Genomic DNA, 11,988 nt, shown 5'->3' with positions numbered 1-11,988 from the left:
GGTGGGCTTCTGACTGATTTAGAGGAGTAATTAACATCATCCAAACATGGATTCAATGATGAACTCCTGGAGATAGATACATCTATTGGACAGTGGGACTCTATTTGGGGGGAGAGGGTTCGTGTCTTCATTTATATGCAGGGTAGCTTCATCTGATTAGGTGGAGGCTACTGTTATTATATGGAGGTTCAACTGTGTGTGGAATGATGTATATGGATACTGAGTGCCCAAAGGGGTGGACTGTACCAGTTATGAAGCTACTGTCTTTTAGTCCCAAACCCAGTCTTCTGTACTCTGCTCTAGGATCCTGAGGCTGGGATTCTGCAAACCACATTACCTTTGTTGGCTGGCCTTGACGATAGGGGCATTGGGGAAAGGTTGGAAGGCAGGAGGAGTGGAGACTTCGTTCTTCCTTTGCTTGTAAGTTTATCGGCGCAGCCTAATGCCAACAGTTGACACCAGGCTTCAGCTGTTTTCCTGCACTCCCAGACGAGCTTCACCGTATCCCCTAAGAGGTACCAGCGCCAGCCAGCCAGACCCCCTTTTCAGATTCTTGAGCCCTAGCACTACAGCACTCCCGCAATCAAGCCTGTGGGTTCTGCTAACCCCAACCTCTCCCCTATATTCCTGCAGCCTTAAGAGAGACAGCTGTTGCCTGCAAGGACCCCCTCTCAGCTATCTCAGAGTTCTTTTTGCTCTTTGAGCCCCCCCTACAGCAGTGTAATCCAGCCCCTTTCGTAAATTCTCTTTGTTGAAAACCTAGACTAGTTTCTGTTTTCCTAAGTGGACCCTGACTGACACAAACTATTAGGAAACTGGTACTCACTTTTCACTGGGGCCCTAAGCCAAGAGCAAGTAAATGTGTAAGTGCCAGGGGTCATCGTGAGAGGTCAGCCCGCCTGAAGGGGAGGCGGAGACAGAAGGCAGATCCCTGACGTGTTATGCACCTAGCTCTAGCTCTGCCGAAAACCATTCTATCCACCTGACAGTTTAGTTATCCGGGCTAATAGGTTCCATTTTCTTTCTTTCTTTTCTTTCTTTCTTTCTTTCTTTTTCTTTCTTTCTTTCTTTTTCTTTCTCTTTCTTTCTTTCTTTCTTTCTTTTCTTTCTTTCTTTTCTTTTTTTTCCTTAAGCTGTAATGCGTTAGGTTTTTGTTGTTTACAACCAAAAGAATGCTGACTAATCCAAATTTCTTCATCCCAACCCCCAGATCAGGTACCCCACCCCACCGCCACTGAACAGCCAAAAGCAACCACCTCCTACTGAAAACTTTAATGAAACCAATAAGTTAATAAGTTAACAAAGTGAGGTACTTGCATATCCAAGAACTGGGTTGGTGGGGGGACCTTGATCATAGAAGGAGGGAGGGCTTCATCCCAAATCTCCTTTGGTCATAGGGTAATCCCATTCTCCTGCCCCTCTCCACAGCTCTCTCTCGGAGGGGTTAGAGGGTGGCTCTCTGGGGGACAGTGCAGTGCAGGTGAGGTGAGCCAGGACAGGCTCCATCCAGGGCATGATGGTCACATGCAGAGGGTATGTTGGGGCAGAGGCTGGGCACCATGGGGCTGAGCAGGATCCAGCCCCAGCCCTGGCGCTGGTGCATGCAGGTCCCCAGTCATGAGATGCAGGCAGCTGGGCCTGAGCCCCTGGTTCCCTGGCACCTCACAGAGGGTCACCATCGGTCCACTACCCATCACGCTCCTGCTCCCTGCATTGGCTTCGCAAAAGAGGGTCAGAAGGGTCAGGATACCAAAGAGGTGCTGGGGGCCTGGAGTGGAGGGGGGGACATCTGCCAGTATGGGGGGCTGCCAACTGAAGTGAAGAGTGAGGTGCAGAAGGCGGGGAAACAGAGCTTGTGAGTGTCAGATGCACAGCTGGTGCCTGCCAAGTAGGAGTGGCTAGATGCATTAATATTCTCTCAGGGAGGGAGAGTGACTAGGAAGGGGGCAAGTCTAGTGGAAGCAGGCCTGATAACCACCCTGGAGAAGGGCCTGGGGTCTTTCCAGTGCTGTCCAGCCCCCAGTGGTCTAGGCCTGAGCTGTGCTGTAGGGACACCAAGGAGGGTCCTTGGGGGCAGCAGAAGCAGCAGTTAGGGCTCTTGGACCAGTGAGAAGTAGATGTTCTTGAGAAAAGGGAGCTGGTAAAACTCAGAGGTGAGGCCTAGAGAGGCCTGGGGTCACTTCAGAGCTCCCTCTCCTACTTGGATGGAGTGGCAGGCTTCCTCTTAGTGGACGTTATCCTGCAAGGCCAGGCTACCGGCATCAGCTGCAGAGGCCCCAGGAAGGCTGAACGGCTGTGTGCACACATCTCCAGGTGTGTGTGATCGTGTGTGTCAGGGAGTGTGAGAGACTTTCTGCATGTTCGGGGAAACTTTGGGTGACCATGGGAGCACTGTCCATGGGAGATTTGGAGGCAAAAACAGAAACTTGTGCTATAAGGTGTCTGGAGGGCCAAGGAGGGGAGTGGACATCCAGCAGGAAGAAGGAGCCCCTGGGAGGGGACACCTGCAAATGGGAAGAAAAGCCCAAGCACTGCCCTTGGGGAGGCAAGGGAGAAACAGGCCCCATGCTGGGTGAGGAGCAGGTGATAAGCCAAAGAACAGGGATAGGGGTCATGGCCAAGCAGCCTGAGACCAGCTATTGCTGGGGGCCCATCTCCAAGGAGGGAGGGGCAGAGGGACCCCATGGGGGTCCCCAGAGTTGCATATTTAACATAGTTTGCATATATGGTGCCCAACTGCCTTGTGGCAGGGTCCTATGCTTGTGGGTACCTATGGGCACCTTGGGCCCACCCCCAAGTGGGGCGGGGACTTGGCGGGAGGGTTTCCCTGCTCTGTCCGAAGGGCGGGCCAGAGACCTCACCTTGCATAGCTGGAAGCTGGGTCAGGGCCCAGGACCCCAGCGCCCCACTCCTGGGACAGTGCCCCTGCCAGGCGGGCCATGCAGGGCCTTGATGGAACGGGCAGGGCACTGGGGGTCTCAGAGGCCGCGGGGCAGCCCCTGCTGCTGCCTCCCGTGCGGCCTGGCATCTCACGCTCCTGAGATGGGGCGGGTCGCTGGCACCCCCACGGCGGGTATCTCGCCCATCCAGACAGCTCAATACTGCATGTGGCCTCTCTCCCCGCAAGGGAGCAAGTTCAAGTAAGAGAGGAGTCCGGAGGCCTCAGAGGGCGGGTCCGAGCGCCAGGCCCAGGGGCTGGCCGTGTGCTGCCCCGCCCCTGAGAAGCCCCTCAGTCCATGTTGGTGCTGACAGAGCGGGAGATGCTGAGCGTCTGTGCGGAGACGGAGATGTCCTCGTGGTCCACAGGACTGTGGTAGTCGGAGGTGATGTCGGGGTCGAAGAGCGGCACTTGCACGGTGCCCAGGCTGGCCGAGGTGCCAGAGCGCAGGCAGCGCGAGTAGAAGCCCAACAGCAGGTCCAGCTTGTGCTCGATGGACTGCACCTGGGGGCGGGGCGCAGCTGGAGGCGGGGCTTGGGAGCTTGGGCGGGGCTTGAGGAGCGCGGCCAGGAGGCGGGGTTTGGCCGGGAAGGGGCGCTTCTGGGAGACGCGGCTCCTCCCGCAGGAGGTGCGACCGGAAGGGCGGAGCTTGGCCGGAGGGCGGGACGAAGGTGGGAAGCTGGGGTTCATTCTCGGAGGGAAATTTAGTTGTGATTGGTTAGAATAGTCCGGGAGCTAGAGACAGACTCCTGAGGTGGGCTTACACGGAAGGAGATGAAATTTAGAACGGGTTTATCTGAGACCACAGCCACCTGGAGGTGGGGCTTGGCAGGAGCGGGTGGGTTTATCGGGGTCGTCGAGCAGGAGTGGGCGGGGACCAGTGGGGCCCCGGACGCGTGGGCCCTGATCAGGCCTCCCTGGCCGGTGTTCTGGGCTGTGGTTCTGAGAAGTGCACCCTCCCTGTGCCCCGCGGCCTTCCGGAGCTTCTCGGTCGACGACCAGCTTCCGCCATACGAGCGAAACTCCATCCGATACTCACCTGCTTCTCCACCTTGACTACGCGTCCCATCATACTGATCTCATCCACTGCCTCCGTGTCAGAGGGTCCCTTGTCTCCCTTCTCTCGGGCCTTGCGGTCCCCCGGCCCCCGGCCCACAATCTGGTCCACCCTGTGGAAGAAAGTAACTATCAAAGGGCACAGACACACGTCACCCGTCCCTCCCTCAAGAACACCAGGTTTGCCTGCTGAAAGGGGAGACACAGCCTGCCCTGGTGGGAGGGGGCCATTTTGCCCTGACAAATGGAGACCGAGATGGATGGAGGGGCCGGGCCTCTGCTTTGCGGGTTTTCCAACTAGCCGAGCAGAGCGACCGCACACAAGCATGACAAGTAAAGCAACTGTCTGGTGGGAGGACAGGTGGGAAATGGTGGACTGGGAAAAGAGACCCAAGTGGGAATGTGAGTTATAAGGTGGACAAGGGTGGAGCTGGTCCCACCTTATTTTTCTGATCTCCCTTACAGCGTGATTCTTGAAAGCGTTTATCTCTGCCCACTGTCTCCAATTTCTCGCCTCCGTTTCTCTCTTAAACCTACTCCAAGTAGGCTTTCATTCCCACCATCTCACCAGAACTGTTGTCAAGATCCCAAATGACCTCCATGTTGCTAAATTCGATGATCAACCCTCAGGCCTCGTTATACTTGACCTTTTAGCAGCACTCCAGCACTCGGCACATCTGATCACCCTTCTTCGGGCGCTTCCTTCATGCGGGGGTCGCAAACACTACCTTCCCCCGGTTCTCCTCCTACCTCACTGACCTCTCCTTCTCACTCTCCTTTGCTGGTTCCTCCTCTACCTCCATGAAACACTGCAGGACCCAAGGCTCACTCCTGGGACCTCTTTTCTCTATGCACTCTCACTAGGTGCGGTCTTCAGCTCCAGATTTGCAATTCCTCTGCACACTGTTGACACAAATCTGTATCTCCAGCCCACAGATCTCCTCCGAAGTCCACACTGCTCAGTCTTAACTGCCAGAGCAACACTCCCTATAGATGTCCAATGGGTTCCATAAACCAACACCTCCCAACTCACCTGAGCCAAACCTGCCGCACTTGCCTTCTCGGTGTCAACAAATGGCAACTTTTTCCTGTTGCTCAAGCCACAACCCTTGGCTTCAGCCTTGACTCTCTTTTTTTCTCTTATACCCCATCAGAAAACCCTGTCAGCTCTACCTTTAAAATCTATCTGGAGTCTGCGTACTTCTCCCCACCCCCACTGCTGCCACCTTGGTCCAAGTCCGCATCATTTCTTGCCTGCACATCTGAGGCAGCCTCCTGACTTCCACCCTCGCTCCCTTATAGGTCATCCTCAGCACAGCACCTAGGGTGCTCCTTTAAAAATACACCTCAGATCTTGTCCATCCTTTGCTCTAAGCTCTTCAAGGCTTGGATCTCCCCCTGGATGAATGCCAGCGTGTGTGCAGTGGCCCACGGGGCTTTATACAGTCCAAGTGCCATTCATCAGGCCAGAACAGACACGCTGGGCTCCTTGCTGTTTCTAAAACAACACCCCAGACTCCTGCCCAAGCCTTTGCTCTTGCCGTTCCCTCTGAAAACTCTTTACTTAAATAGCCACAGGGCTGGTTGCCCCACCTTTCTTCTTGTTTTTCTCAAATGTCACCTTCTTAACTATTTAAAATCACAAACCCCAACACCCTAGCCCTTACGTTTCTCTTTAGCCTTGATCATCACCTGACATCGTCTAGCTTCCATCTTATTTATCATCTGTTCTCTTCCACTAGAATAAAAGCTCCATGAGGGCAGGGACTCTTGCCTTCCAGAGTCCAGAGCCCAGCTGTCTGGCAAGTAATAAAAGCCCAATGACTATTTCTTAAGAGAACAAGAGAATGAATGGGCAGTGAGAATGCAGGCCACAAGAGGAGAAGGGCGAGGTGTAGGTGATTAGGGTCTTGGTGCAAGAATTCTTCCCATATGCTGGGTGGAGAGAAGAGGTGCGGGAGGGTTCCAGAGGCAAGAGGTGGGCAGCATTGAGGACAATTTGCCCATCCCCTTGGGAGATGGGAGATCATTAATTATTTTAATCCTATTATTTTAGGACCAGGAAACAGTCATCTAAAGACGTCACTCGAGGAGTGCAGGTTAGTAGGGTTCGCACAGAGGACGTGCGGCTGGGTCCTTCTTCAGGCTCAAGACAGGTGCCCGGTCAGGCCTCAGTGGCGCGCTGCAAGCCAGAAGCCTTGCCCAGACCGGAAACTCCAGCTCCCGCCGCGGCCCCTAGGGGGCGCTCGCGGCTCCGTTCGGGCGCGGGCGGGAGGGAGGTAGGGGAGTTCGGGGCCCTCAGTCCTCGCTTTGGGGCTGGGGCCTCGGCCTCACTGCCGGCGCACCCACCGAGCCTGCAGGCTCTTGATCCGGCCCAGCATGTCCAGGTGCCCCGCCGAGTACTGCTCGATGACGTCCTTCACGTCGTATGGTCGCAGTGTCTCCTTGAATTTCCTTTTGGCCACCAGGAATTTCAGGATCCTGCCGGGAAAGGGGGTCTCGGCGGGAAGGGATTCTTTTCCAGCCCCTTCTCCATCCCTTTGCTAACCTTTTGCCTAGCACGAGGGCACCTTCTGCTTGGGTGACTGCAAACAGCCTCTGCTGGGTCTCCCAGCCTCCCTCCCTCCCCACCACGGTCCACCCCCAGCCCCCGGATGTCTCTTTGGTATTTTTTTTTTTTTTTTTAATGTGCCTAAATCTACAGTAGCATTAGCCTGGGAGCGCAGGGACCGGTTCTGGTTTCTTCCTGCTAGCTGGGACACAGGGCAGACATCTGTGAACACTGGTGATCAAGACGGCTTGGGGGAAGACATTTTGGCATTCACTCCACAAATGCTTGTTAGCATCACTGTGCTAGACCCTGGGCACCCAAAGAGGCATCAGACCCAAACCCTGGTCTCAGGAGTCCTGTTCTGGAGTGGGAAACAGGACACACAATTATGGGGTGATGAGGGCCATGTCAAGGAATGGAGACAGTGGTCTGGGATGATGAGAAGGAGGGTCTCAGCTGGGGAGGGCAGAGGACAAGTCTTGAGAGTGATACTTTCCAAGGGCAAAAGGGGGATGAAAAGAGGCTTTCTGGACACAGACAGACATGGAGGCATGTGAGTGAGATTGTGTTCAAAGTAGCCGGGACAGAATGTAAAGCTAAGGGGTTGATCCACCTGGGGAGGTGGGGTGGCATATAAGAAGACAGAGAAAGAGATTGGCCTTGAAAAGCAGGCTGGCGGGCAGGGGAAGGAGGTACTCTGAAGAGTCCCGAATCCCAGGCAGAGATTGGGCAATGGGCGGCTGGGGTGGTGGGGAAGGGTTTCCTCTGCGTTAGCACGATCGTTCTGCCCGCCTGTGTGGAGAGAATGCTCCGGAGAGGCAGAGTTTTGGGCAGGACGACCAGACCCAGGGGCTGGGCCTGAGCTGGGAGCAATTCAGGACTAAAAGGGACTTCAAGGGTTCTGAGTCTGAGTCCAGAATAATTCCCATGGCTTAGGCAACAGGGTGGATGGTGGTGCCACTGCCTGAAATGGGAACAGGGAGGAAGAGCAGGTCTGGGGCATGCTGGGTGTGAGGGATCTGTGGCGTGGCCAAGGAGACCTGACCTGGGCCAGGTGGCGGCTCGGGCGATGTGTTCCAGAAGCTGGTCACTTGGAGGAGAGAGACAGCGTGTGTAAAAAGGGGGTGGGGAGAGGCCTCAGACTCTCTGGGGAGTGGCAAGGGGCCCAGCTGACTCTGATTTTACAAGGAACACAAAACAAAGAGGCTTGTGGGTAGATGCATCAGGCAGAGAGGAGAGGAGTTGAGCCTGTAAGGCCTGGGGGTAAAGGGAGTCTCTGGAGCTATAGAGCTGCAGGCTGGAGACGGAGTCTAGGCCAGGACTCCACACCAAGAAGCATGGGGGCCAGAGCCATGGCTAAGGGGCTCAGGAGACTCTGGCCCACTCTTGTCAAGGCAGGGAGACAGCCAGTACAGGCAGCCTGACAGGGACTTGCAAACTTGTTTGACCAAGACCCACCATAAGAAATACATTTTACGGGGTGCCTGGGTGGCTCAGGCAGTTAAGAGCCTGACTTGATTTTGGCTCAGGTCATGATCTCAGGGTGGTGAGATCCAGGCCCGCAGTCTTTGGACTCCACACTCAGTGGGGAGTCTGCTTGGGATTCTCTCTCTCTTCCTCTCCCTCTGCCCCTCCCCCTGCTTGTGCCCTCTCTCTCTCTCTCTCTCTCTCTCTAATAAATAAATCTTAAAAAAAAAAAACAGAAATATGTTTTATATCAGAAGCCAGTACACACACACACACACACACACACACACACACACACACACACACACACACACTGAAACGTAGGTTTCATCAACATTATTTGCCCTTCCTATGGGGGAATGCACTCTGCTATTTTCTATTCTATTCCTTTTTGTTATTGCTGTTAAATGCTGACCATGGCCCACTAAACTGATTTCACTAAGTTGATTTCAAACTGTTGTGACCTGTGGTTTGAAAAGCACCGCTCTAGAGGAAGCCCTGAGGGAGACAGACAAGCTGAGGTCAAGCCACCCAAGGAAGGAGGGAAACTTTGAGGCACAGAAGCAAAAGGAGGATGAAACTGAGACACAGAGCTGGAGAGAAAGAGCACACAGGCCAGACACAGGGAGAGGCAGTGGCTGGTGCACAGCTGGCGGGGAGGAGGGGAGAGACGCAGAGAGGACGCTGCGGGCGGAGCAGAGGGACTGTGGTGGGCAGCCGAGCCTACCGCCCTAGCCAGCCAGCCCTCCAGCCGTGAAGAGGATGAGCAAACCCTGCTGGGAGCCATATGCCACCTCCCACCCCACCCACACTCCAGGGTCCCCGCCAGCCTGCTCAGCCAAGGGTGCCAGGCAGGCAACAGCTGCTGTGCCCGGGAGCTAGGCCAGGCCTGGCCATGAGGGCAGGCCCCAGATGGGGAGCAGCGATGGGTGGCAGACGGATTCGGGGCGGGGGGAGCACCTCAGGCCTCAGACTCACCTGACGGAGCGAATGACCGTCTTCACAGCAGGCATGACGTCATCCACAGTGAGCTCACACTGGTAGCTCTTCTCTTCTGCCACTTCCTCCGAGGGGCCCTCTGGAAAGTTAGGGGCCCAGGTGGTGGCAGCAGAAGGGGTGCCTGCCCAACCCCTACCACCACCTGCCGAACCACCCTTAGAGATACCGATCAGGAGACAGAGGCCCAGAAAGGGTCCAGAACCTTCCTGGGGGCACAAGGCAGACCAGGCTCCTGCCTCCCTGGCTGCCTTACCCAGGTTGGAAAATTCTGGCTTCCTGCACACACATCTGCCCTCTGACCAGTCAGGGTAAGAATCTGCCCAGTGGCCAGGTAAGTGGGAGTTGTTTTAGGGCACATCTGGTTTGGCCTGATGCAAATTAGGAAGCCCCACTGGTCCCACCAGGACAGTGAGCCTCAGAGACAAGGGACCTGAGGCCTCTGCACATAATCACACACACAGCCTTATCCTTCAGCCAAGAGGGAAAGAAGCTCGAGGGGCTGGCTCCCATGCCCAGCTCTGCTGCTAGGGAAGGCCCTGAAAGCAAGTCCTTCTGTCTCCGGGGAAGAGAAATGCTTCTCCCAGGCTGGTGCACTGCACAGAGAGCAGATGCCATCCTTGCTCCATGGGGGCAGGAGAGGGTGGAAGGCCAGGCAGCTTCTTGGGCAGGGAAGCGGGGGCCCTGGGCACCAGCCGTGCCCAGACTCTCATAGGTCAGCACCTCCCAAAGACTGGTTTGTGGGATTCTGTAACTTCCAAGAAGTGGCAAAGCCAGGATTCAAACTCCAGCAGCCTGGCTCTAAAGCCTGCACTCTTACCCCCTACCGAGCGCCACCTTCTGCATTCTCATCCGATTCTTCAACAGTCTTGAGCCCAGCAAAGCAGGTGTTATGACGCCCAAGTCACAGACCAGGAGACCAGTGCCCAAAGATGGTCAGTCCGTTATAGAGCTGGAACTAGAACCATCTTTCCACCCCTAGCCCAGACTCTGTCCCTGCCCCGCCCCCCGCAGCAGGTAGGTCCTGGGCCCCAGGCCCCCAGGGGCTCACCCTCAGCAGAGGTGCGGGGTTTGAGTCTCAGGGAGGCCCGGAAGCGGGTGCGATCGTTGAAGCTCCAGCTCTTCTGCACCTTGGTGGGGCTGGCAGCCTCGCCCACCTGCTCGCTGCTTGGGGAGGTGGGCATCGGTGGAGGGGCCAGGTGCTGCTTGGAGGGGCCTGTCCGTCGCTGAGAGCTGCCCATGCGGATGCGGTCCTTGATGCCCATCCGGCTGCTGGCAGGGCAGGTCGGATGGGGGAGAGAGCCACGTTAGCCAGAGCTGGGGATGGGTGTGTGTGGGGACGCAGCTGACTTGGGACTTGGGGGTGGCTACTGGGTTTTGACTCTCCACCAAGTGGAGACTTCCTGGGATGGAACAAGGGTGTGGCAAGGGGGACCCTGACCCCTACAGGAAGCTGATGCAGGGTCAGTCTGAGCAGGTCCCCTCCCTACCCCCATCTCCCACCCCTCGTTTTCGCAGACAGATATAAGGGGTGCACAGGAGACAGATGTCAGAGCGGAAGGAGTGAGACAGACCCAAGAAGGGAGTCAGAGACAGACAGGAGGATGGGAGAGCTGGGCCTGGCTCAGCTGGGTGGGTGGAGGTGGAGGTGGCCACCCCTTTGGGCACAGACAGGCCGCTGAGGGATGGAGGGGCTCACCTGGCCATGCACACTGAGAAAGGCCTCCAGGTCCTCACTGTACACAGAGGCAGGCTGTGTGGAGTTGGTGTGTGTGTGTGTGCGCGTGTGTGCGGGTGCGCACATGTGTGCACGCCATGTGACAGTGTAGGTACCCAGGTACCAGTGTATCTACACGTGTCAGTGTATATTTTCCTCCTTTTCTGCTGGAGCTCTTTGATCCCACACTGGTCAGTCAGGTCAGGGCTTTAGGACCCAGTCCAGCTTTGCAGGCAGAACATTGCAGAACTCCAGAGGTCTGCATCACACAGGCTTCAGCATAAACAGGGCCTCCCAGGGGTGCAATGAGCCGGCTGCAGAGGGCCTTGGCCTTGTGGGTCTAGCTGCTGGGCCCACATATAAGCCCCGGACATGTCTGGTGCACACCCTCCCGGGGAAGGTCTTAACCTGTGTTTTTGTGGTCTCCCCTGCCTGAGTTCTGCCTACCTGGACAGATGTTCACCCTCCCAGCTCCACAACCCCCACTGCCTAACGAACCCCCATTTCAACAACACCTACACACGTCTGTGTGCATGGGAACACACATGTGCGTGTCTGTGCGTGTTCTCAGACCTCCCTCCCCACACCCCAACTCCCTACTACAACCCCAAACCTTGCGGAGGCCCCAGGTTGCCCGGGGCAGGCCCTGGTTAGCCAATACCTGGTAGAGTAACTCTGTGTCCAAGAGTTTTAAGGACCGCGTTCTCACTGTCTGAGTAGGACGTATGCAAAAGTCCCCCATCCCATGCCCTGGGGTGTCACCACTGCCTCCCTGCTGTGGCTCACAGACAGGTTGGGGGTCCTTCCACCCCAAATGTTCAGGGCCCTGGCTCAGGAAAGCACCAGCCAGTCTTGGAGGAGGCCTAAGGTGGGGCACGGATTGGGGGAGGAGACTGTGTCACCTACTATCAGGGACTTTCAGGTCAAGAGTTGACCAGAGGACAGATTCTGGTTTCAGGGCTGGGTGAGAGCTAGGGTCCCCCATGCCCTGGGCATGGGGTACAGAGTACAGAGCCAAGGTGCTGAAGTGAGGAAGATCTCGAAACCAGGGGCACCTTCGGGAAGGCAGCCAGGATGTAGGGCCATCCTTAGGAATAGGGACCTCTGCCCTTCTAGAAGGGAGAAGTTATAGGTCATGGATTGGGGCCCCGAGGATATCAGAAGGGAAGGATGAGGCAGCCCCACAATCCAGCATGCTGTTTGCTGGCCCAGGATCCCCTCAACACATCCCAGAGATTCCAACCAAAGTTTGAGGTTGGGTCT

The 11,988-nt window shown here is 56.2% G+C and overlaps 1 protein-coding gene across 1 annotated transcript in view; it reads right to left on the bottom strand.

The window, feature by feature from the left end:
• Positions 1-1,257: 1,257 nt before the first annotated feature.
• The window catches only part of KCNQ4 (potassium voltage-gated channel subfamily Q member 4), a 53,175-nt gene continuing 42,444 nt past the window's right edge, over positions 1,258-11,988 (bottom strand). The window contains exons 10-14 of the mRNA XM_027580817.1: positions 10,060-10,280; positions 8,991-9,090; positions 6,344-6,475; positions 3,978-4,107; positions 1,258-3,442 (exon numbers count right to left, since the gene is read on the bottom strand). Of these exons, the coding sequence (XP_027436618.1) occupies positions 3,230-3,442; positions 3,978-4,107; positions 6,344-6,475; positions 8,991-9,090; positions 10,060-10,280 (796 nt within the window). The 3' untranslated portion in view covers positions 1,258-3,229. The remainder of the gene's footprint in view (positions 3,443-3,977; positions 4,108-6,343; positions 6,476-8,990; positions 9,091-10,059; positions 10,281-11,988) is intronic.

This window comes from Zalophus californianus, chromosome 4 (assembly GCF_009762305.2).
Source record: "Zalophus californianus isolate mZalCal1 chromosome 4, mZalCal1.pri.v2, whole genome shotgun sequence".
NCBI lineage: Eukaryota > Metazoa > Chordata > Mammalia > Carnivora > Otariidae > Zalophus > Zalophus californianus.
This window is presented reverse-complemented; position numbering and strand designations above follow the sequence as displayed.